The sequence below is a fragment of the Maylandia zebra genome, linkage group LG13 (genome assembly GCF_041146795.1).
Source record: "Maylandia zebra isolate NMK-2024a linkage group LG13, Mzebra_GT3a, whole genome shotgun sequence".
NCBI lineage: Eukaryota > Metazoa > Chordata > Actinopteri > Cichliformes > Cichlidae > Maylandia > Maylandia zebra.
Window position 1 is genome coordinate 13,453,287 of NC_135179.1, and position 26,282 is coordinate 13,479,568.

General features: G+C 38.4%; 1 protein-coding gene across 1 annotated transcript in view; it reads left to right on the forward strand.

Moving 5' to 3' along the window:
• chrm3a (cholinergic receptor, muscarinic 3a) overlaps positions 1-24,215 on the forward strand; it is an 82,791-nt gene extending 58,576 nt beyond the window's left edge. The window contains exon 3 of the mRNA XM_004551476.2: positions 20,388-24,215. Coding sequence (XP_004551533.1) covers positions 20,407-22,350 — 1,944 coding nt within the window. The 5' untranslated portion in view covers positions 20,388-20,406 and the 3' untranslated portion in view covers positions 22,351-24,215. The remainder of the gene's footprint in view (positions 1-20,387) is intronic.
• Positions 24,216-26,282: the final 2,067 nt, after the last annotated feature.

Below are 26,282 nucleotides of genomic sequence, written 5' to 3' on the forward strand. Positions count from 1 at the left end.
CAGCTGCCTAGAAGGCAGTTCACCACTATCCCAATACCACTATATTTATTTACTGTTTATCATTCATTACACAGGGGATTCAAACTCACAACGTCACCATCACTTACCCTGGTGAACAAATTGGTGTGGCTTTGTGTAGATATACTTTTTAAACTTCAAATGCATTAAAGTGCACATAAATGAAGTGTCATTTATGTGCACATTAATAAATGCTTAGAAATAAGATATCTATAGTACAAATATAAAAGACTTGAGGGTAAAGAATGTGTAGTTTATGGCTAACATATAATATCATTTCGAGTGCTTTGAAACTAGTTACAGCGATTAAAGTGACCTTTTTAGTTCTTTGTGTGGACTCGAGTAAAGTCAGTCTGTATCAAGACAGGAAATATCATTTGTACCAACCAAACACACAGTGTGATTGACATTTGGATACAGGGTTTGTTTTTTTTCTTGCAAACAAAAAGCACTCAATACATACTGAAATCCTGAAAACAATCATTTTCGAGGTGTTGAATAGTGTTCAGTGTCTGCACAAATGGCATTTAAGAACATTCTTTTCTGACTGGGTCTCAGCTCGTAACCCAAACACTGTGCAGACGGCTTGTGATAATGGAGGAGGTGAGGGAGAGTCTTTAAGAATGTGATATGCAATATTAGACGGCTTGATGCTGCCCACAGCCAAACCACGAACCCAATCACAAGAATCCACTATAGTAGCCTGTGTCTGATCAATGAAATCTCATCCAGCCTGGTCCCTTTGTCATTTAAGCCTCCGAGTAGCCCAGTGATATCTGTGCAACAAATCCCTAAACTACTGAAGGCAACAAAGAAATGGAGTGTCAGAGTCTGAAGAGGGAGACAGGAAAAGGGTGATTGAAGGATGAGCTAGAGTAAAGCTTTAAGGGGACTGAAGAAAGTGTACAATGAATATGTGCGAGAGGTGTGCGTTTTCTACTGAGCTATGGTGTTACCAACTGGATTTCCTTTAAAAGAAGCAGAGCACAGAGGATGACTAAACTTAGAAGAAGAACTGTAAGAAAAAAAAGGAAAGAATCAAAGTCACTGGGATTATTCATTATTTGTTTTTATCATTGACGATTATTAAAGAACTTTTTCATTTTTTACTTTGCAAGCTGAGCCAACAGCTCGGTAGAAACCTGAAAAAAATGTACTATAATAACAGACAATTTTCCAGCCACAGCTTAGTAAGTCAATATGAATGTTTTATTTGACATGTTTTACTACATTTCCAGTGTGACTGACATGTTTGTTCAAGCCGTGGACTATATATACTGTGCAGCGCAGGATCTAAACAAAAGTAAAGAGGAAGTGAAAGCCTTGGAAAAAAAAAACTACTTGCCATCTTTTCATTAGTACTGGAAGATATGACAGCTTCAACACTGTTGAAGTCAATTTTCTCTAAGCACTGAACTGTTGCATGGTAACTCTCTAAGCAGGCATGAAGGAGGATGGCAAGCGAATAGCTGATGTGCAGTACTTCAGGAATGCTGTGCTAATTAAACAATAGATCAGTTTAATTTGTTAGGAATTGTTAGTGGTCATTATGTCAAGTAGTATGTGATTGACATAATATATTAAATCACAACTATTTGAATTTATAGTATTTATTTTTAGTTGGATAAATATTTAGTCCATTATTAAAGAAACTCTGAATACATGCAGTCTGACTCCTCCATCAAATTTTGCAGGCTTTGCTGTTCCATCGGGATAATAATTTGTGAAATATGTTTTGTTAATATTATTACAATTTCCATCAATTTTCCCCAAATGAGGTACTGCAGGATTTATCTGAGAACTCAGGGACATCAAATTGCATTTTTGCCTGCTGAAATTGGTACAGATCTTTTTTCTGACTTACTGTTAGAGAATTTGTGCTTTTAAAGGTGTTCATTTCTGACAGCCAATTAAAATTGATAGCAAAGCTGATACACAGAAGTGGAGTCATATCTCAGCAAGACTTTGATATATTCAATCTACATTTTGTCAGATTATTGGACTCTTGTCCTTGGTAGAAATCTGTGCTTTCAGAATCCATATCAACAAAGTCTTGCACTATATGTACTTGGGGAAAAGGTAAGTTTAAAAACATGAAATAATAGTATCGATTATGATCAGCTTGCTCGCTCTCAGGTAGAAAACGAGTAAGGAGATAAAAAAAATTCCCCATCGACTTTAACTTGCAGTGCTGTATGTATGTATGTTTTATATATATGTACTCAGCCAGTGTTAGTTTAAGTGTAGACTGACATCAGGTTAGGTCATGCTCGACAACACGCAAAACATAATTTGAAGTTCTAGTTTAAGTTTTCTATTTTTGTGACAAGGACTATAGCAGATGATCACCTAAAGGGTGAAGTAGTTCGACCTCTAATTACATAAAATCCTACAAGTCTACTGTGGGTTCCATCAACCCCTTAGTGTGTTCATATTTCAGTGGTAACTTCACATCAGCTGTAATGCATCTTGCTCATGGGCTAATATAATGCCTGTATGATGGATGAGTCTTCATCCTCTGGGAACAAGAGAGTCTTTTATAGTACCACAATATTCTGGAAATAGTCCAAGAAAAGCTACACTACAAAATGCCTGATCTCTGCATTACAGTTCTTTGGAGCAGGCTTCTGTATGTGGAAAAAAATTATATAGCAGATTGAAGAGCAGCATCATAAATGTATCTCTCGCCATTAACGTAATGAATTTAAGTTCGATGGATCAAATGAGAAGTGATGCTTCATCTCCGAGGCCCCCCCCCAAAAAAGTTGTGAGTTAAAGCACACGTCGACACTCACACTAGAAGATTATTAATACTTCAAAGTTTGTCACATTTATCTCTAACTTTCACTGCATTGCACATCTTTCCACTGATATGTCACTAATACTGTTTACGATTCATGTGAAATGATTCGTACATAAACTTGACAATTTTTGTTGTTTCTCCGATTGCAGTTAACGAATTTGGTGTTTAAAATGATGCGAGCACCAGGCATGGCGGCATATCTTCAGTGCATAACATGAAAGCAGTTATCACGCAGCAATTTTTAAAAAAGACATTCACAAGGAAAGTTAACTGTAAACTCGCAGACTGTGACTTGTATCCTTGCCAGTCAGTGGTGTATTTAGAGGTGACGGATTCACACATAAAACAGAGAAACACCAGAGGTGGTGGTTAATTGTCACAGGCGTTCTTGTACTAAGTGTGCCTCTCTGAAGGCAGCTTCTGAGCATTTATTACTGTATGCTCACAACATGCAGAAATACAGGGATTTTGTTTAGAAAAAAGCATTCTGATTGCTTTTGTGGTTATTTCTCAGTAAGTTAGCACATACTTGGGTCATGCTGCTGTCTGAGCATGCTTAGCACCATCTGAATAATACCCAAAAAAGGTTACTTTTGAGAAACAAATTCCCTCCTGAGTGATAATTACATATTTCAGATGTTGCATGTCAAAATTCCTAACAATTTGAACAAAAAAAAAAAGGCACTTATCTTAAGTCTAATTATTATATGCATGCCTAAGTGAGGGAGAGATGTGAGAAAGTGTAAATATCGGCAGTATTGTCATTTCACACCAGCCTACGTTTCTTTTGTTGTCCACTAAGGCAAGCTGTCAGCGTTCCCCTTTTGATTCCACGCAGTCTAGGGAGCTTTTTCTACTGCATTACTGTTTGACAAATTAATTAAGAAAATGGTGCTGATACATTAAAACTTAAGGATGCCAAATGCAGATTTTGACTTCAAATACTCTCTCTCGTCCACATAAAATGAAACCACAGTAGAAGGTACATTGTGTTCCTTGCTTACTAAAATTAAAGTGTCTTTGGTCATATCTCCACACCAGCATTGTCGTTGTATTATAGTGGTATAAAGTTTAATGTTTAATCTCCAAAATGCCAGTTTTATAACTTGGCAATATAAAGCAATACAGAACACACCGTCAAATAACTACAGCAAGTCTTATTGTGCATGTAAGCCACACAAGTATCGCCTTAACTAATAGTTGGGTTGTATGTAGAGTGCTTGCATATCAGCACAGACAGTTATACTGTAAGTATGTATTTTGCAGCATCTATTAGCTGCACACATACACATGGCTTAATGATACGGTTGGGCTCAAAAAAGCCGCTACTGACTAAAAACCTCTTGGGTTCAGAATAGACTGCATGCATACAGGTGGCAAATCAGAGCTTTACTTTCAATGTGGATGCAGCATGCGTCAGCCAGCAATATTGCATTTCCGAAATACCCTCATTCTGTCCACCCACAGAGACAGAAAGGGAGAGTGCTTCTTTAAAAGTATTCATTAAATGTCCACAAAGCTGACAGACACAAGGAGCCAAATATGGTATTTTTGGTTAGGCTCTAAATTTAACTCCACCATAACAGTGAAAAGTGAATCTGCCAATTTGTTTAATGGAAAAGAAAAAACAAAAGTAAATAGCACAGTTGAAAAATAGTAGACCTTCTCATTAGTGGAAAGTCATGAATCATTCTCACCGAAATAATGAATAAAGAAACGTATTCTAAAAGAAACACACTATTCTGTGGTTGAAAACTTTCGCAATTTATGCAGATATTTGTTTGGCCAAGGATAAAGTTTGTCCATGTGTAGAAGACAAGGCAAAGATAATAAAACTCATTTTTTAAAGCAAAGACTTGAATGTTGACCCTGACCTACACGTTCTCTGGCAGATCTTACAGTGAAAGTGTGCTTGCTTTTAGGTTACAGGATGAATCTTGAAACAAATTTACTGCTCAAGTGAGTAGGAGGTCAAATGGTCAGTGATGTAAGCTGAGCACAGGCCTCATTTGGCTTTACAAAACTGTTAGATCTTAAAATCAATTTGAAATTTCAGGGGAAGCTGTTGCAGGGAAGCTTGTCTTATTTTATGTGGTATTGCCTTTGGGCTGGCAGAGCTTGAGCAGCGAAAAAAAGTGAGCAGCAATAATTCGTGCATGATGAAATAAAGGCACGGATTACTGCACAACAGAGCAGAAGAGTTTGTAGGTGAGAAAAAAAGCACCATTTATTTGCGAGGTATATTGTATCATAAGTTTGAGCCGTGTTTACACAGTGTTGCCCTCGATAAACGAGGCATGAAAAGAGTAGCATTGTGTCACGTAGATAAACAAGTCAGTGGGCCAATATGCATCCATTACAATGACAGGTCCCGGATGTGGATTTAAATTGTGATTCCTGGTTTAACGTCTCTGTGTCCATAACAACCAAGCAATAAAGTGTACTGTTTTCTAACACCAAAGCTTTTATTGATGTTGCTGTACAGCAGTTCACTCACACAGCAGCATAATAGTTAATCAGCATGAAGGAACCTGTTTCAAGTTTGAACACTTTAAAATTGACCTCAATCAAACTTTATTCTACCCAAGTTATTCTCCAAAAAATCACACTTTGACCCTCCCAATTTTTTTGCGTGCGTGTGTGAACGAGATAAAAGTCTTCTTATTTGAGGTTTTTGTTAGCACGTGTAGCAGTTCACTGTGAGTTTTCAGTGTGAGTGAATGATTCTGGCCATTTTGGGACATGAAAGAAGAATAGATGAAGTAAGTCAGTGAAGCGTAGTGTTTGTTCAGGCAGGACGTGTACTCCAACTCATGTGCACCCAGCAGCTGATCGTCAGCTGATCCAATGAACAATGCTAATGACGTTCATTGGTTCAAACAAAGGTGACTGTCAGCCGCTCATTCACAAATTATTCAATCACCCCTTCATTTTTGCAATTTCTTACTTTAACTTAATTATTAATTATATTATTTATTATTATTATTTATATAATTGCTTTAAATATTATTACCTTAAATGTTTGAATATCACAGTAGTTATCTGGCGTTTCTATTTGACTAATTATTCAAAAGATTCTGACTCAAAGCCATGCAGCAAGTTTGACGTCAGTTTACTGAGAAGACTACGTATGATGGATTCATCTCAGCTCCTGTGTGTCAACAAGTTGATGTTTAATGTAGGTGTTTTGCTAGTGTTTTCCCACATTCATTCATTGACCTGCATCTTCAGCAAGCCAAGACTTTATTACAGTTTTGTGCTTTCATTTGTAGAAGAATCATAGCCATATTTAGAAATGCCTGCAGGAAATACATGTTGTAGATGACCCTTAAATCTAAAATTCATTAGATACATGTTGCTGTTTATGGATGATCACCAAGTCAGACTTTTTTTTGCAGAGTACAAACTTTTTCTTGCGCGCCTCATTCTAGAAATGGGAAACATTCATGCCCCAGATCCAACAATTCAATCATTAACACTGTATAAGGATGTGAGTTGAATGTTATAAAGTTTGACATGGTTGTCTAAGGTTGTCTATGCCCCACCTGCAGCAGCTCTGTGGCCCACTGGTGGGGCTTCCGTCACAGCTTGTGAAGCTCAACTACAAGATAACATAACAGAAAAACAGAAAGAGATATAGTGAATTATATCAGTCGAATCCAGGCCACTGTGGGATTTTCCTTCCTGCTGTATCTTTCTGAGCTCCTGCTTTTTATATGTCTAACTTCTTCTCTCTGAGCCCTTCTGTCTTTCTAGTTTTCTCCCTCTAAACACTTATAATTGAAAAGCAGGAGATAAAGTTGTTAGCCTACAGGAAGAAATTCTGTACAGAGGATTAGATAATGAGAGAGAATGTACACCAGTGGGGCTCTTCTGATTGGTATGAGTATATATATTAAAGTTTAAGGCTAAAAAAGTGGCTACAACCTTTGTATCATAGTTCTCGGAAATTACCAAGACACTGGAGTGGTTATGGTGTTTATCTTCTGCCACTAACCAGAGCACTGAGTAATATACTTGCTCTCAGCACTGTTTAAATAAGTTTAAGGGCCTCTGAGCCTCATTCTTTGGGGTTGACATCTGCAAAGATACACACAAGAGCCTAACGGTTGAGAAAAATGGTCCAGCTGATTAAAAAAGAGGAAGTTCAAAAGAGAAAACCCAGCAAACTTCATTATTGCTATTGCAGCAAGGAAGAGTTGACTTAACATTATTGTATGGCTGCACATGTACTGGGAAAAAATGTGACTTCTTTCACAGGGGTAATAAACGACTTTAACAGAAATTTAAAAACCCCATTGTTCAGCAAGGTTTTCGGCAGAACGTCAGCAGAGTTACTGATGTTTCGCTGATTTTAGTGCGTATTCTGATGAGTCCAGCAGCGGAGTATCAATAAACATTGTGATTTACACAGCAAACACTCTGGCAAAGAGTATTTGGAATTTCACTGCAACACTGCAGGTGTAATGTCATCATGACAAATGACACTCCTCAAGTCATGCCTAATTTTTTGAAACATACCAGAGGGTTGCTGTTCGGAAAAAGGATGATTTGTTATGTCATTGCATGCACAGTATAAGTGATTTTATACACAGTATCTAGTATCTAAGCCTTAAGATTTGGGTTTCTAGACAGTATTATAAAACACATGAAGGCACCCGAAGAAGCAAAACGAGATCAGGAAAATATCTTCTCAGATATCATTTTATTATCGCCTGAGTATGATTTTTATGGCTCAGCCACTTATATAATATTGTGTTGTGGTCTGTCTTGTGTCTCACAGTGAGGGCTCCCACTCATATTAGCTGTGTTGTAAGTGCAAAAGGAGTCAAAGAGAGTCTTTTTCCTCTCAGCATGGCTCCATACAGTACTGGAGGCTTATGAGGATCTCATCACTCTCCATCCTCATAATGTTTCTGTCAGTATGCCGGATGGGAACTATTACATCCCACAGATCATCATTCACTAGATGCAGTGCCCCCCATAAATGCTAGCAGTTTTATTGTTCAAGATATTAGTCCATATGTGCATTAGCACAGTAGCTTGCCTCATTATGCTAATTTCAGAATGTGTCTCATGTGCTACGTAGTTGGTTCTGAGAATCCGAGAAGACAAGAAGCCCTTGTTAAATTGATTATCCGACTCGAATATATTTGCTAGTCCATCACTGTTCGATCTCTGGCTTCTTTTTAAACCAACCCTATTGTTATACTTGCCACATAACACTTTTGAATACACTATTTCACGTGTCTCCCTCTTGTTGTTGGATGTTTTCTGACAGACCAATAATTGGAAGCCTCGGTGGCAAAAGCCAGCTGTCTCTGTGGCCGGTCCATCTCTTGTCTGTCACTATTAGCATTCATGGTTCATTAGCCAGCAAGCACTCAATATAAAGCATAATTGTAGGCTATAATCTTTGTTGTGACACTCGGCCAATAGCACGCAGTGAGGATGTTTCAGAGTTAAAGCTCTCAAGGTGTCTCTGTCCTCAGTATGTGAGTTTATCATATTATGGAACAACTGTAAACCTTGTATGGTGCTGTATTGTCTTTTTTGTCTTCCTTTCCCTTTTCTGACTAGAGATTGCACAGGGCCGCATACTTTTTTTTATCTAAATATAGTACAGTTTTATAACATTGACTAGTGCGTCTATAATAGATATGTGGCTTAGGACTGACGTTGCAACAGAAGCACTCTTGTTTATTTCTTTATGGTGATTTCATGTTCAGTTTTTGTTCCTTTTTTTTTTTTTTGCTTTACTGCACAGTTGCAGTCTGTGCTTATCTGGCCCATGCAGCCATCTATTACTTCTCTTGTGTCTCGTGTGACATCTTAGGCTGACTGCTTTGCAGAACTTACCAAGGACAGCTTTTTCTGCGATCATCTTCCAGGCCGCTGCTTTTAAATTTCCTTGCTTGTTTATGAATGTGTGTCTAACAGCTTCACATTTCAATTATTTATAATTTACATGGATATGCCTCTAATGCTTTTTTACACTAGCTAGAGTGAATTTGCACTTGTTTCATGTGCACCCACAACTTAAGAGGGACTTTGTATAGAATCCTCCACTGTCTAAAACTGTTTTTTTCATTTCATATACACATATACATTCATCTAACCTATTTTTTTTCTTTGACATTAAATGATGAGTTTATGTAATACCTTTGTTTCTTCTTATCAGACACTCAAAAGAGCTTTAGACAACCCACCATATTCACACATTCAAGCACACATTCATATAACCCTGCCAATGCACATTCACACAATGATGAGAAATCAGGGGCTGAAGGAGGTGATCAAACTTCTGATTGTGGAAGTGGAGGGTTAGTTACAGTATGCTGAAAAGTAAATGGACTACATTTATACTGTCTTTTCAAAAGACATACTGTGGACACAGACACATACTTTCTTAATAAGTGTATTTTGTCGTAAGTCCTTTCCTTACACATGGCTGCTATTGGGCCAACTTGAGGTTCATCATCTTGCCCACCTTGGAGATTGAATAGGGATGAACCACAGATCTTCAGATTCTCACACTCAAATGACTGCCAATTAATTTCTTTAACTGATCAAAGAATCTCTATGTGTGTGTCTGTCCTTTGCATATATCGATAAGTGTTCATCCAATGTCCTGAAAGCAAATTGTGTGGTTTTCATATTTTGGATAGAGGTTGTTTTCTCTTCCCGGTCTTTTGAGTGTTTCTCCTATTTGACTGCTGTTCTCCATTTTGTGAGTATGGGGAAGAATGACTAACAGATACAGTGAAGCAGAGAAGCAACAACAACAACAACTAAAAAAAAAAAAACACTTTTCATTTTCAGTGCTATCTTTGCGAGGGCATTTATTGACACAGTGCATTCCATCCATAGCTAAACCTTAACTATGTAAACTAAGTGCTTAACCTTAAACCTTACCTAAACCTTAATGTTAACCTTGACACCAAGCTATGGTATGTAAATACAATCTTAATGATGGATTTCTTGCATGAGACACGTTTAGGGGCATTTGTAAATTGTAGGGGAAAAAAACCCAACCAAATGTACAAAACTACCCATGATGCTTGTGTGTATTTATTTGAGAGTTTTTTGTGTTTGTTTGTTGTTTTTTTTAATCAAGTCTGTCTCTCCAGATATACACATCGGGTTTGGTTTCATCTGCAAGAGGTTAACAAAGAAATAGGCTTTTGATACTGAGAGACAGCTGAGACTACTGTGACTTCCCTAGAGAATTTGAGGAATCAAATTTAAAAGCTATTTCAGGCACCAGTGCCAGGTACAGTCATGTCACCTGGGTTGATATTATTGAATGAAATAGGATACACCCACTGTCAAGTGTGTGGAAAGAAACAGGCAGAGAGGGCGGGAAGGGGTGAGGAGGCTGGGTCTGCAATGTTTAAGTGAATGAGGCAGAGGAGCAACAGAGACATGAGATTGTGTGCGTGTGTGCCTGTATGTATGTGTGTGTGTGTGTCCACATCCCTGTGAGTGTTCATGTTTGTAATACGTTTAGTGCTTTGTTAACTGTCTGTGCAAGCCTGTCTACATCCGCCAGCAGAAGTGTTTGTACTGTATTATAACCAGTCCTGTCAGCAGCACACCTCTTTGTGCCGATACAGTACTTGGATCATTTTCAAGATATCCTTGTAATCACCTTGTTGACTCAGTGGCCCCTCAAGTGTTTGAGCATTGCCAACTGACAATGCTTGTGTTTGTATGCCTATAAGTAGTTTGGTGAAAGTGAAACACAGTGAGTGATAGAGTCAACGGTTCTTTGGGTGTGCTTCTGTCATGCACGCATGTCTGCAAAGAAAGAGTGCAGATCCGTGAGTTTTGTGTGGCATAACAAGATGCATGCAGTGCACCCTCCTTCCAAAGGCTTTCATGTGTCTGTAACAGCACTTGCACTACTTCCTCCTTTAAGCCATATACTTAACGGACATAATTATTTAATCCCATGTTTGGTTTTTTTCAACTGAAGAAGGTGATGGGTCTCTATCATCTGACATCCAGCCACCCTGAATTGGGAGCTGTCTTTTGTTCTGCCTCTGCCGCATAATATCCCACTTCTTTCCAACTTGCACTCGCTAGGAGGTGTGACTACTTAACATCTCCTTGCACATTGCAAGGCCCTTTCACCTCCCCTTCTTGTACCCCTGCACAACCCAAAATTTCTGCCTTCAGCATTTAAAGACCCCTCTCTTCCTGCTAAAGCATGTTTACATAGAGGAGAGTGTGTGCTTTTTCTCCCTCTCTGTCTCTTTCAAGTGCCTGTTCAATAGGCAGATGGTTGCACTTCCTTTTAAGGAGTGTTCGCAATAGCCTATTAGTTACATGTGTATAGCATCTGTGTAGGGTTGCACTGAAGTGCAGGCTTGAGGTGTGAGGCAGTGGGTCAGGCTTGGTATCAGCCTTGCAAAAAAACAAAGCGAGGTACTTCATAGTTTAGATTGCGGGAATTGTTAGGAGCTAGCTGTCACTGTGGCAAATTTAATGCACAAGCAAATTTTTTTCCAGTGTCCCACTCCAAAATCTTCCATAAAACTCACCCTAATTTCAGTGACGGTATCTTTACTTTTGTTTTTAAAACACACAAAAGGTATGCTTTGGCTCTCATCCAGTTTTAGATTTATGACAACAATGAAAGAAAGGTTAACTTACAGCATTCCCCCTGCAGTCATCCTGAAGCCCTTTGGTTTGACATATTCCGGAGCTGTTCTTCTACTGTCTGTAGTTTGCCTTTCTACATTGTTCCTGCCTCTTGCTTTCACATACACACATACTACGCAAGCATGTCCAAGTGTCTAAGAGTGCCATGTCTAAAGAGTTCCAGCAGCTTGTTACAGAGGCTGTCAAAAAGCAACAGAGACCCACCGCAGAGGTGAGGATGTGTGTGAAATCCCATGAGCCTGTAGCACAGGTCAGGAGCATAACAACATCCAGCCTCTCTTTCCACGTGGAGATTTTTCTCCTCACACAGATACTCTCATACAACAGCTGAGGAATATAACAACAAAAATGACTTCCTTCATTCATTTAATGCATTCAGTAAGACTGCATATCCAAACAGTTTTGGCTTTTACAATTTTGTAACCATTAGTTTCTTAAAAGGACAAAATCGACTGTGTGGTTGCTATCTACAACAACACCTTTATTTTCAGTACTTTCTAATCCTGTCTCTGTCAAAAGGATATTTTCACTAATTAGTGTCCTCTGAAACTTACAAATCAGTAAAAGAAATCACTCCTTTTTAAACTGGCTTTAGTTAAAGTTTGGGTGGTTTGATCACAAAAATGACGGGTCAGATAAGGGAAATATCATAATTTCTAGTGAAGTTCGTATTGAGGCAGTTTCCTTATTATTTCTGCATATTTGCACAATATAAGATGTAAAGCATCAAGAACATACTGTATGTAGCCTGTCTTTTTTGATTGACACCACCCACAGTTTTTCACTGGTTTCACAAGGAACAAGTAGCCCACGGATCTTCTTATCAGTCAGACTTTCTAAGCCATGTTTAACACTGAGTGATTGATTTTTCAACCAGCCCCAACTGGTCACTGCTGATGGCCACACCTCTGTGAACCTGGTTTTGTCAGAGGTTTCTTTCTGTTAAAAGGGAGTTTTTCCTTTCCACTGTCGCTAAAGTGCTTGCTCATACAGCATCATCTGATTTTTAGGGGTTTCCCAGGGGTTTTTGTTGGGTCTTTACTTTAATATAGAAACCGTCTTGAGGCAGTTGTTGTTGTGATTTGACACTATATAAATAAGATTGAATTGAATATCCTGTTATAATGGCACTATGCAAAACCACTCACACAATTATTTCACTTCCTCACGTTATTATTTTATCAGGATAAGCTCCTGTCAAACTGCAATCTGTTTATGGCTTGTGGTGCCAGTGTAAGCAGAACTCAGACACTGTTGTGCAGTAATCTGGATTTCGGCAAAAAAACCCAACAACAACAAAAAAACACCTCAATAAAAGCAGATCTCCTGGCTGCCCACAGTCATAAAGGAGACTAAACAAGGTTAGGGCAGAACAATTATGCTGAGCTGCTTCCTGGTGTTAGGAAACTGACAGGATTTCTTCAGTTGTACAGACACTCCTGGTTTTCTGTTATGCAGTCAGGAGTTTACACTGATAACATTAGTATTTACATTTTTCACTTGAAGAGCAAGATTTGCACTTAATGACTAAAACGCTTAGACTTCTGCTAATGTACAAACAATTATTCAATTAAAAACTCTCTTCCTTCTATGGGCTGGGCTACATGCTGGAAAATGTGCAATATAAGTAGACTCAAGAGTGCTTTGCTCAGCTAGAACCTGATGTACTCTGGTGCTTTTTAGCTACGATCAGGAGTTTTAGGATAACAAAGCGGTCCTACGCATGGAAATGCTTGTCTGCTGCGCTGACACTTTGGTCCAGACTGAAACATATATCACCATTAAGTGGTTTGCCATTAAAGTTTCTACAAATGTCTTTGTGCAAATGGCTGCACGAAGACATTTTACAAATATTATATGATGTTTTTAAACACATAAAAATATAAAGACAATACATCCAAAGGTGAAATAATTTGATGGAAAACATTTTAAAAAAACTTGAAGCAGAGACCTGTTAACTCTTCTTTTGATAGCACAGTTGTAGTTTTAGGGCAACATGTTGCTTACTTTATCTTAGATACCTGGTTTACATGGTTTGGCATTATCTTACTGAAAAATGTGATGCTTTTCCTGCAAAATAGGTATTTGCTCCAAAACGTAAACATACACAACATCTATAAATTGAAAAAGGGTCTATACAAAATTTTACATTGTCAGACCACTTGGCAGTATTTCACCTTTTTTCGATCTATCTTAATGAGCCTGAGCTTAGAGAAAGGTTCTTTGTGTATTTCTCCTTACATGGTAGAGGTTTAACCTGCATTTATTAAACTAATGAAGTGTTTTCACAAACTGGGATTTTTAGAAGCTTCACTCAGCCCATGAATGCCCACGATATGATGTCCAGATATGTCTCCCAAAGTAAAATGTAGCACATGTAACCTAAATAACTGATACTATTGAAAGGGTCTGGTAATCCTTCAATAAACTCTACATTCATTTTCATCCTTTTTAATTTATCTTATCTCCCCTGCACATTCATAATGTTTGCTACTCGGGTGCGAGGAATCTCTCACATGTGATAAGGAATGAATAACTTGCCGCTTATGAGAGGGATATTTCTTGTCGTAAAAGATTTACAGTATAAACAGTGTTTCTTGTCACGTGCCTCCAATAAATTACAGAAACATTTGTGAAATCGAGCGTGTCCTTATCTGACTCACAGCTCCTGAGAAAAGGCACACAGCGCTGGCAGAGTGTCTGACACTCTCATAGTAAATAATGTGCATAATATTATTAAATCCAGAAACACATATTTGCTTTAAAAAACAGCTGGAGGGATCAACATGTCTGAGATACTCAAAAGATATTAGCAGCCTAGAAGCTGGGAGGCTTTGTCAGTCAGCAGTTTCATATATCTTAACAAACAAAGCACACAAGCAGTAGGAAATATTCACTGATGCTGAGGTCAATAAGAGGTAACTGCATTTTCTTTTGTCACTAAATCTAAATCCTTGTCAACAGATTTACTGAGATGTACAGATTTAAAGCACTTAAAGTAAATATATTTTTTTTGGGTGTGAGTATTGTGAGAAGTCTCCAGACTACAGCTCCAAGGTATCACAAGGTGAAGGTGGTGTGTCATGGTGAAGGAAAAACCATGCCCGATTAAAATCAGGTAGGGCAGAACCTGTGGAGGAGGACGTGTAATTTGTTGCTGAAACTGTACCTGTCCACAGGTACAGTTTCAGCAACAGTTCGAAGCTATTTAACAGATTAAAGATATGCCAGACTAAAAATCTGTGAACTTCAGAGTTGACTTGAGAGTATTGCTCATGGACTCCCAGCAAGTCTGTTTGTTGCCAAGGAAGCACTAAATGCTTCTTTTTGTCAGCAGTGAGTACCTGACAGATGGCCTTGCGCTGTTTCTCAACCCTAGCCACCATCTTCTGGCAGCAACCCCCTGCTCTCCAGCTTGTGATGGCTTTAGCTCATCCTGTGCCACCACAACATCCCTTTTCAGGAGGAACAAGGCCAGTTTCCACTGTTGTTCCATGCCAAAACACAATTATATATAAATAAAATAATACAATTATATTGTTATTTTCTATTTAGCTTAGTACAGTTACTCAATTTAACAGGAAACATGCCATTTACTATCACAAAAACATTCTGTGTGATTTATTAGTGTCTGTTATGTCTGAATGTATTAAATTAAGTTTTTTACATCAAGCCTTCCCATATGGAAAAGATATATATAAATCTTATAAAGTTTTTATCTGTCTTGTATGAAACTTGTATGAAAGGCGTACAAGAGTGAAAACACATATAAGATCCCTTGAAAAATTATATAATGAAACTTGTATGTTTTGTATACTTACTAAAAAAATATATGAAAGTAATGAGAAAGTGGCCACTTTCATGAGTAAATCATATAAGCCTTATATGATTTATATATGATTTACTCATGAAAGTGGCCACTTTCATGAGTAAATCATATATGTTTTTACTATTTCTTTTCCATATGGGTTGGCTTAATACTTTTCATGAACAACGGTGCTATTGAGCTTTGTTTGAAATTATAATTAATAGATGACTGTCTTTCTTAAAAACTAAGAAAGTAAATGCTTCCCCTATAATGTCGTTGGAAAATTGGGTGTTTATGTCAGAGTGCCTCTGATGTTTCACCATATCTGAGGTGGTGAAGAATAACAGACTTGTGCTTTGTATACAGCGAAAGTAACTTCATGTGTGGAAAAAAATGCTTCAGGTTCACTTTTAGAGATATATGGAGCACTCGTATTTAATTGTGCTGCATGGCACAATATCCTTGCAGAGGTGAGCGTATTCCCAAGTTATCTGATTACTACTTGGGTTACCAAAAGTCAGAGTCTTTTGTGGGTTGTATGACTCATACTGTAAATGTTGTTCACAATATCTCCAAGGAAACCATTGATCTCTATAGGTATGTAAGACCATTACATGTTTCCCATATGTGGTAGTGACTGTGAGCATCTCAGTGTGACTCATCAAGCTGAGATTTGGTCTACACATGCACAGTAGAGCAAACTATAGACCATAGTAACTACAGACTGCATTGTAGAGCTAACTTTTTTTTTGTCAATGCCAAAACATTTAGAATTTTGGCATATGTTTGAGATGCTCCTTTCTTTAATTCTAATTTTAGGAAATGGAGCTGTGAATTGTTATTGTTAGGTGAAGCAATATCAAGTGTAAAATACTATATTTGTGTGACAATATTCTAGTCTTTATTCACAAGTTTACTGCACCATATACGATAGTTAAAATTCACAGAGCAGTTAGTTTTTGGACACTACTTACCATCATGTTCTCGTTATGTAATATCTCACAATCCCACTTTGTGGGACAGCACAATTTTTTTTTAATGATTTAGGAATTGTTCTCAAAATGAAACAGCCTCATGAGATTTAATTGAAGTTGTGGCTTTTAGTACATGGTTAATGTGTCTCTGCAGTGGTAGCAGTGATGTCTCACAGCAACAAGGTTTTGGGTTTGAACCTGCTGGCTTGCTGCTGCCTTTCTGTGTGGACTTTTCATGTTCTCCTTGTCCGTGTGTCAGGTCCCTGCAGGTACCCTGACTCCCAACACTCACGCACTTAGTCCAAACACATGTGTCTTAGGTTATCTTGTGATCCAAATTGTCTATAGGTTCAAATGTGTGTGTGTGTGTGTGTGTGTGTGTGTGTGTGTGTGTGTGTGTGTGTGTGTGTGTGTGTGTGTGTGTGTGTGGTTGTCTGTCTCTCTGTGCTTGTCCTGTGATAGACTGGCAGCCAGTCCAGACCCTTTCTCATCTCCAGTGAGAGCCCCCTACAGCCATGAATTTGGACAAGCGGTTAAGATAATTGATGAATACTGTATCTGTGTTTGAAGTTCTGAGTCGCTCTTGATGTCTGCCTTCTTCTTCACAAGGCAGAAATCTGCAAACTATATGACAATGCAGTGCTGCCCAGCCAGTGATTGTTATCACAAAACTATTGGTTACTGCTGTCGGGCTGGCTGAATATGTATGCATTTTGACTGTAGTGGCTCTGTTAAAATTGAAATGTGTGACAGCTTGAGTAATCTTGGTTTTCTTTGCCAGTGTCTCTTTTATTTTGAAGAAGAGGTTGTGTCTGGTTCTGCTTTGTTTGTCAGTATTTTATTTGCATTTTTGTGGTGTGTGTTCAAGTTATTAAAGTTAAAAATCTAGGCACTTCTGGGGCCAGAGTGACCAAAATTCAAATTACAGCAGCTTTAACCTTCATTAAAAGGGCTTGTCAGTGTGACTCATCCTTGGTGGAAATAGTTTTTGGCCATATCACTACTATACTAAAAATAGTAAGCTGAAATGGCCGTATATTAGTCATCCAATCATTTAGATGGATTCTTGGACCCAACTTGGATTGCGCTGTCAAACCCTGCTGGGACAAATGCCTGAAAATGTCAGGGAACAAGTTGTGTTGCACCTCAGTAAACGAGTATCGATCTTCCTTTGTACCTGAAGCTATCACACCTACGTGCCCTGGAGTCAAACTTAAGACATAGAGCTTAATGTTGACTTGGAGAAAACAAGACAAATACAGTATAATGGCTTCTCTGTAATGGCAGCTGTTGGCAGAGTTTTAGCCCACCTATGTTGGAAAAGGATACTGTCGTCTGGCTCATACATTTTTCATTTGAAGAGGGGTGATTATATTTTTTTGAGAGGAAAACAAACATAAAAACCACTCTCACTTATTTTGCTCCCAGCAGAATGTAGATGTAAATTTGTGGTAAATAACTAATGCAATCGGAGGCAACAACAAAACATAATTGTTCCGTTCATAATTATGTTTGTTCTGTAAGACAATTGCCTGATATCAGACAGAATTATCATCTGAACATTGGTTTATTGTTGCACAGGAAAGCTGAGTATTAATAAACACACAATACTCTCTCTCTCTGATATATATATATATATATATATATATATATATATACACACACTGTACACATCTATGCTGTATAATTGACTGCATATCCAATTAGATAGCCATAAATTTCTCCTATTAGTGTGATTGAAGGATTATGTACACTGTTGTGTCAGTGTGACGAGGGGCTTGCAGACCCATCAGTGCCAACACTGATTTATTGTGTAACTCTCAAAAAGAGACATGGACAGGTACAGCAATTCTGACATTTGGCCTGTTCCCATAGGATCCAGCCTTTTCTCTCTTCCTATGTCTGCATTACACCAAACAGTATACTATTTATTTATTTGAGTAATAATGCTGATTTTGTTTGAGTATTGTGTTCAGATATTGATATTTTTTAAAAAGAAAGTGAACAATGTGTATATATAATGACATAGAAATAGAAACAGAAATTTAGTCAATATATTGCTGTGATCACCAAACAAACACATTTTGCACTGGTAAGTAAAGTTAAATGTTATTTATTTTGCATTAGTAACACATTGCATACATGCCCAGTACAATTTAATTTGTAAAATGTTAAAAGTTTGCCAACTCTAGGAAAGTTTTTTTCCCCCCTCAAAGGCATTGTTGTTTTTGTATTTGGCTGCTTTTGCTTTTCATATAGCCTGCTGTAATTTATTACATTGCTAAATTTAATGTGTGAATCTGTGCATACTGCAAATTTCTATGCAAATATGGTGCACACGATGCCTTTCGGTGAAAATGATATGCCCTGCACTGTCACGTAAAGCGTATATGAGTGAAACATGACGGCATTCTATCCATGGATGAGCATGGATGAAGTGATGCGTGTCCACAGCAAAGACAGCAGGGAGCTTTTTCATAATAGTAGTAGCGGTGTGCGGCTCTCGGTGTCACAAATGGCTATGAGACGCTGTTGGCTACTGGGGTTCTTTAACAGCTCTGTGGGAGGTCTGAGATTCTGTGTAGGCACAGGTACAGCACTCGGCTTCAAATACCTTTCCCTGTGGGATGAATACTGTGTGCACGATTGTCACTTTAAACATTATACAACTGCTATATTCGTGCTTATATATTTGTGTACATAATGTCTATAGGCATGTGGATTTGGGGGTAAGGGGTAATATGTTTTTCCTTGTTGAAACATTGTTGTAAATGTCAGCAGAAGAAAACACTACTCCCATGGCTTTCACAATAAAAAGCAAGCGGGGGTAATGTGCGGCACTCTGTATAATCACAGCTGTGTACTGAGTATTGATTACTACACTTGTCAGGCAACAAAAAGCTACAGTTTTCATATGTGCTATTTGATGTTTGTATCATCAGACACATGTGTAAACTATCTGAATCCCTAGCTGTAAGTCCAAACTGATTTGCCAGTAATTTAAAAAGCATGCATCTAAATCCATTCACCTCAGCAGTTGTGCGTTATTGCTCAGCGAAACTCGAAGAGAATAGAACATGCTGGTTTAGAAATTGGAGGTCTTCATCTCGTTATCCAATTATCAGTAACTGCTTTGACAAAAACAGCAGGATCTTTCATTTAATGTTTGCCCTTTTATTGCAAAGTCATCTTGAATTGAACTAAAAACAGTGCATATTCACATATTCTTTGTGACTACGGCGGCATTAGCTCCTCTGGTGCTCTTTTCTCCATGTTTCACCATTAGGTTTTGTCTGTTGATAGCTTTATCTATCTAGGATCTATCTTTTCTTTCTTAGAGGGCTTTTGGAAGACCAGATCAATGCTGATGTCTAATTAGCGAGCAGGAAAAAAAATCGCTGCTCAGACAGGGAAAAGGTGCCAGAATATCTCCTAAAGTTCATTCCTCCTGCTTTATTCAAACCCCTACTTGTTATAACTTTTACCAGACTTTGACTCAATAAATATAAAATTGCCATTATCACAAAACGGTTTCCCTTTGTAGACTAGCGACATATATGAGTGTTAAATTTTGAATGTAACCACTGTGCTAACTCCATTTATGGTCTGTAAGCAGAAAACCATCAGGTACAAGGGTCTAATGTGATGTAGTGTTTAGTTTTAACACAGTCCTTATAGACTAGGCAACAACGTGAAAATGCATTACCCGTGTCTAAGTTAAATATATCTGCAATTTTATTGGGTCTCATAAGAAACAGCTCTGATTGCACTCTTACTATCATTGTTGACCATCTACCTATGTTAATTCAGCATCAAGGTATAATTTGATATGTATTGCTTGTAGCATTTAAAGTGTACACAAAGATTGTGCGCAAATAAAATTAAGGGTGACTGTTTTAAAGGAAACATCCAAACATCTTTGGCTAGCCAAACACCCAGTTTTGTAGAATGGGTTTGTAGCCTCACCTAGTGGATATGAATAGGAATATCAGCTACCTTCTCAAATTTTGTTCTTTCTGCCACTCTTTTCTTTTACACTTGTCTATTTTCCCTTTTGTGCCCCTTTCCCCTCCTCTCTATGTCCCTTCCTACCTCCCTTTACTATCTTTCTCTTTAGAATATGCCAGAACATAACAATGAGCTCCAACAGCACAGATCCTGGTCTTTTCCTGACTGCCAGCACTCTACCACCATTGGCTGCAGCCTACTCACAGTCCAATGCACCCTATCAAGGAGGAACTGGAGGAACGCCCGTGGTTTATCATGCTATGGATGATAATTCCTCTTCTATCAGCAAGCTCTTAAACTCCACATTAGAACCCCAAAATGGGACTGCAACGGCAGCCCCTGATCCCTTGGGTGGCCACGCTGTGTGGCAGGTTGTCCTCATTGTCTTATTGACTGGCATGCTGTCACTGGTCACGGTCATTGGGAACATCCTGGTAGTAGTATCCTTCAAGGTTAATCGCCAACTAAAGACAGTCAACAACTATTTCCTGTTGAGCTTAGCTGTGGCTGACCTCATCATAGGGGTCATCTCCATGAACCTCTACACAGCTTATCTTGTGATGGGCTACTGGGCCATGGGCAACTGGGCATGCGACCTGTGGCTGGCTATAGACTACGTGGCAAGCAATGCATCTGTTATGAACCTACTGGTCATCAGCTTTGACCGCTACTTTTCAATTACTAGGCCTTTGACCTACCGGGCCAAACGGACCACAAGGCGAGCTGGGATCATGATAGGCTTAGCCTGGTTTGTTTCTCTTGTCCTGTGGGCTCCGGCCATCCTGCTATGGCAGTTTCTTGAGGGTAAAAGGACAGTGCCCTCAGGGGAATGCTACATTCAGTTCCTTTCACAGCCTATTATAACCTTCTGCACAGCCATGGCGGCATTCTACCTACCTGTGACAATAATGAGTGTTCTCTACTGGCGCATTTACAAGGAGACCCAGAATCGTTCAAAAGAGCTAGCTGGGTTGCAGGGCTCGGGTGGAATAGGAGCAAGAGGTGTAAACGGTGGGGGCGAAAGAGCCCGTTTTGTCCATCAGACAGGAAGTTCTAGAAGCTGCAGCAGCTATGAGTTGACCAGGCTCTCTAGGAGAAAGAGCACATGTCGGGAACTGGTAGGCCGCTTCCACTGCTGGCCCGGTGTTCGCTCTTGGAGACCTGGTAGTATGCGACAGGGAGATGGTGATCCAGATCAGAGTAGCAGTGACAGCTGGAACAACAATGATGCTGCAGTCTCTTTGGACCAGTCTGGGTCTTCAGAAGATGAGGACTGTGGAGGTAGAGATATGATTCCACAAAGTCATGCTATTTTCTCCATTGTTCTTAGCCTTCCTGGCATAAAAGCTGCTGTTAACTCCCAGCTAACCTCATGTGAGGATCTGGATGGAGCCTCAGAGGAGGATCCCCTTAGAGCAGCAGAGTATAATCGAGACAGTCTTTCATCAGTAGCTCCAAACACAATAGCCACTGTTACTCCGGAAGGGCAAAACAGTTCAGAAAATAGCTACCACCAACGCTTCTGCTCACGCAAAATTCAATCATTGTCTTCCATCCAGGCTACTTCTAACCATAGGTCTCTGGATGGTACCCCAGTAACCACTACCACTGCCTCTGACAGTACTACTACCAGCACAACCACTAAGTCCCCCTCAGGTCCAATGTCCTTCAAGGAGGCAGCTCTGGCAAAGCGTTTCGCTGCCCGAGCCCGGACTCAGATCACCAAAAGGAAGCGGATGTCCTTGGTAAAAGAGAAGAAGGCAGCTCAAACTCTCAGTGCCATCCTCTTTGCATTCATCATCACATGGACACCTTACAACATCATGGTGCTCATCAATGCTTTCTGTAAAACTTGCATCCCAGAAACTCTATGGGCAGTAGGTTACTGGCTATGCTACGTCAACAGCACAGTCAACCCCATGTGTTACGCCCTGTGCAACAAGACTTTTCGTACAACATTTAAGATGATACTGTTGTGCCGCTGGGACCAGAAAAAAAGGAGGAAGCAGCAGTTTCAGCAAAGGCATTCTTCAGTGGTCTTTCACAGGAGAATTCCCAGGGAGTCTACGTAAAGGACGGAAAGTTAAGATTGCTTGTAACAGAAATCAAAAATGTAACACAGAAAGAAAAGAAAGAAACATACATTTAATTGTTTCTGTGGAGTTTCTTTATCTAGAGATCTTTAATGTTTTATTCTGCTATGTCAAACACAGCAACCCGATGTGGTGGTTTTGCAGTATGTGCTTGTGTTGGTGCATCCATTAAGCAAAGCCGTATATGTGTGTGAAGGTTTGCGTAAGGTGAGGTTCAGACATGAAGGTTGTGACTGTCCTTGAAGAACTTTTTATCATTTCATGCAAGTACAGCAGCAAGAAAGTGAAGTGAGTGGACAATACTCGAAAAGGGCTTAAAAAACAAATTGCAGGAGAAATACTGAAGTGCAATTGATGCAAATAGAGAGGATGTTGTCACAGAGTTGGGGATTACACTTTTCTGATCATTTCTCTCTGTGGGTAGTTTGCTCTGTAACATTCAGAGTGGATTTGCATTTTAAATAAAACTATATATATATATTAAAAAAAATGTTCACAGGCTTCTACATTTTATTAATTTGCCCAGTCATCTTTTTGACTGGTATGCAGTTTTATTAAAGGTTCGGCACATTGCGTTTCTACATGTGCTCCTTTGTCAGTGTCTTTAATGAAATATAAAAAGTTCTTAAATTTTGTCCATACAGTCGACAGAAAACTGTTATTTTTGTGATTTTGGTTTTTGGTTTTCTAGAGATTTTGAGCCAGTCTGAAAATGATCCTTTTGACGAACTGAGTTGTGAATATTTTGTGTGGCACCACAGTCAGTGAACTGCTGTTGTGTTCAATGTGATTGTTGTGGTTTGTATGGTGGAGATAATAAGTACAATGGTTGTATTTTATGTACTTGCAATTTTCTGTCAAGTAATGATTATACAGTAATTATATTCCGTTTGTGTACATTTGGATATTTCTGAATATGATACACAAAGATTGCACACACACAAACACACTCACACACAAATATGTCCATTTGTTTAAAAAAGTGTGTTTTGATCTTACGTTATCTTTTGAATTTCCACAAAATTTCACATCTAACAACTCTTTTGTAAAAGGATGGCAATCTTTGATATAGTGGAACAATGGCGACCTCTAGTGGTGTACAAAAAGATCTGTTGCTCAAGCTGTTAACAGTTTAACTTCCACACTGCAGTATCAAAATCTGAAATATATATATATAAATTCAATCTAAAAAAATTTATCTAAATTTTAAATGAAAACAGGTGACAAATTCAAGAAAAGCTACACTGAGGTGTTTAGATTCACTTGTACTTTAGAGGGAAGGTTCAATGCGGAGCAGTATAAAGTTGTTCTGAGTACAAATAATCATCATAAAATAATTTTAATATGGTAAAAAGAAATGTGCTACAACAACTAGCATACAAATTAATGGCTAGATCGTATTATATTGGAAATGATGACATGACTTTGGCTTATTTGCTGTATGCAAAGAAATGTTTAAAAAAAATCCTGTACCTGCCATCGGTGAATATTTCATTCGTTTTCAGCACAATGCTATAATACAGAAAGCTACTTTTGGCTGCTCCCTTATTCACAAGGGGTCACCACAAGGGGTGGCTCTTTGTATTTGATCTGGTAGATTTTTATGCTGAATGCCCTTTCTGATGCAGCCCCTGAGGAATTTGTATCTTCTCCCAGAAACAAACTGGGGATCTTTTGCTTATTAGTGTAAACCACTACAGTGTGGAGCCACGGTACAGGGTCAGAATACATTCTTCATCGATAAATGAGGGATTTTTTGTACTGTATTGGGAATGTAAACTGCCAACATTGTGAACACAACAGTTTGTTACATTTTAAGTATGCCAATCATACTCATATTTTAAGCCAATAAAAAATAAAAAAAAACCTTTTGTCTATAATTACTTTATTTGTTTTGATTTTTTGTCTTTTTGCCACTGTGTAATTTAGGGTGTTTCACCTTTGTTACATAGAATAGTTTCACTTAAAATGAATCATTTGTTGAGTGTTGCTCTGCCTCACGTTCATATTTAACACATTTTCAATAATGCAGTTTCTTAACATCCAACCAGATCAGTTTAAAGCAATATATAATGTGGGTTGCATGAATTTATCCATAATATTCTGTAATCAGAGCTAAAAAAAAAAAAAAAAAAAAAATACAGTTACAATATAATTGGTGCTATAATACTATAATCACTAGCCACTACATTAGGGACATCTGCTTGGTAATGCAAAGATCAAGTCAGCCAACTCTGTGCATTTAAAGATGTTAAAGATGACCCGCTAAAGCTCAAACTGAGCAACAGAATGGGGAAGAAAGGTAACTAAAGGGACTTCATGGTTGTTGGTGCCAGATTGGTGGGTTTGAGTATTTGATCCAGATGCAGGTTTGATCCAGGGATTTTCACACACAAGCATCTGTTGGAGTTGGAGGTGAATGGTCCAAAAAAAATGATGACATCCAGTGACCAGCAGTTCTCTAAGTGACAATAACGTATTTTTGTCAGAGGTAAGAGAAGAATGCCCAGAATACTTATAGCTGACAGGAATGCAACAGAAACTCAATTCACCTCTCATTAGAACCAAGGTATCCAGAAAAGAATATCTGAATGCACATCAAACTCAAAAGACAACTCCTCTCAACTAAGAACAGGAAACTGACGCTACAATTTGTAAGACCTCACCAAAATTAGCCAAAATAGAATATTGTAAGACTGTCACCTGGTCTGATGAACCTCGATTGCAGTTGCAACATTTGGATGACCTGGTCGGATTTTGGATTAGCCCTGCCTGTTATCAGCAGTTCAGCTGCTGACTATGTCCATCTTTTTATGGCCACTCAATTTCAGACTGGCTTCTTGAAGATGACAATAACTTCACTGTACTCAAATGCCCTGCACAGTCACAAGATGTGATTCCAAGATGTGAGCACCTTTGGGATTTGGTGGAACAGTACAGTTCATATGATAGACAAGAAATCTGCAGGAACTGTGCAATGCTGTCATGTCATGCCAACCTGGTAGTTTAAAATATCCAGTTTATTTTTTCCCTTTTAACCAACAAAATTTCCACAAGTTGTAAAGCACAGCCTTACCAATGAACAGTCATTTTGTTGTATTTTTCCCAACAAACGTTGCTACAACCTGTATGCTATCATGTCTAAGTATTTGAACATTTTGTTTTTATATGGCCACTGTCATTTGTTTAGGTTGATTAGGTTTATTCCTTGCTATTTTAAACTTCAGATGACCTTAAATAAAATGTTTTGTAGCATTCCTCAATACTTAAAAATGTCCAGAAAACTGAATAAAACAGCTACTCTCAATGAGGAAGTGGATGGCATAACCCTCGGCTGCCTGTTTAGTGCAGGAAGGGACTTAAACGACAAGCAAGATGGAATGTGAGTACCTCCCTGGATATGTAGTCAAGCTAAAGTGGCACTGCTCAGAAAAGTTTGGTTACTAATCCCAACAAGTATGACCAAAAGTGAAAGCTCAAAGAAGCAGACAGGGTTTAGAGAGTCTGTGAAAATTCCTGGTATTACTCTTGAACACTGCAAAAGGTTTGTAGCATAGAACGAAGAAATACTGTTATATAACTTCTTTTTTTTTTTGCTCCAACTTGTAAGTAAAACTGCATCAAATCAATAATTTCTTTTCTTTTTTAGAAGTAACATTTTGACAGCTGTACATCCCTACAGACATGGCACTGAGTTAACTTTTGTACGAACTATCTGGCACATTTTTGGCTTTCTGTGGATCTGATGCAAAAGTGGAATATGCGTGTTCTTTTATCTTTTGAGGCAGAATTATACGCAGTGATTTTGAGAGTTTTATTCCTCTACCAACCCTTGAAAATGTATTTATATTATTCTGTATTTAGCTCTAATCTTCCAGCTTTTTAAAACTCAATTATAATATTAATTATTT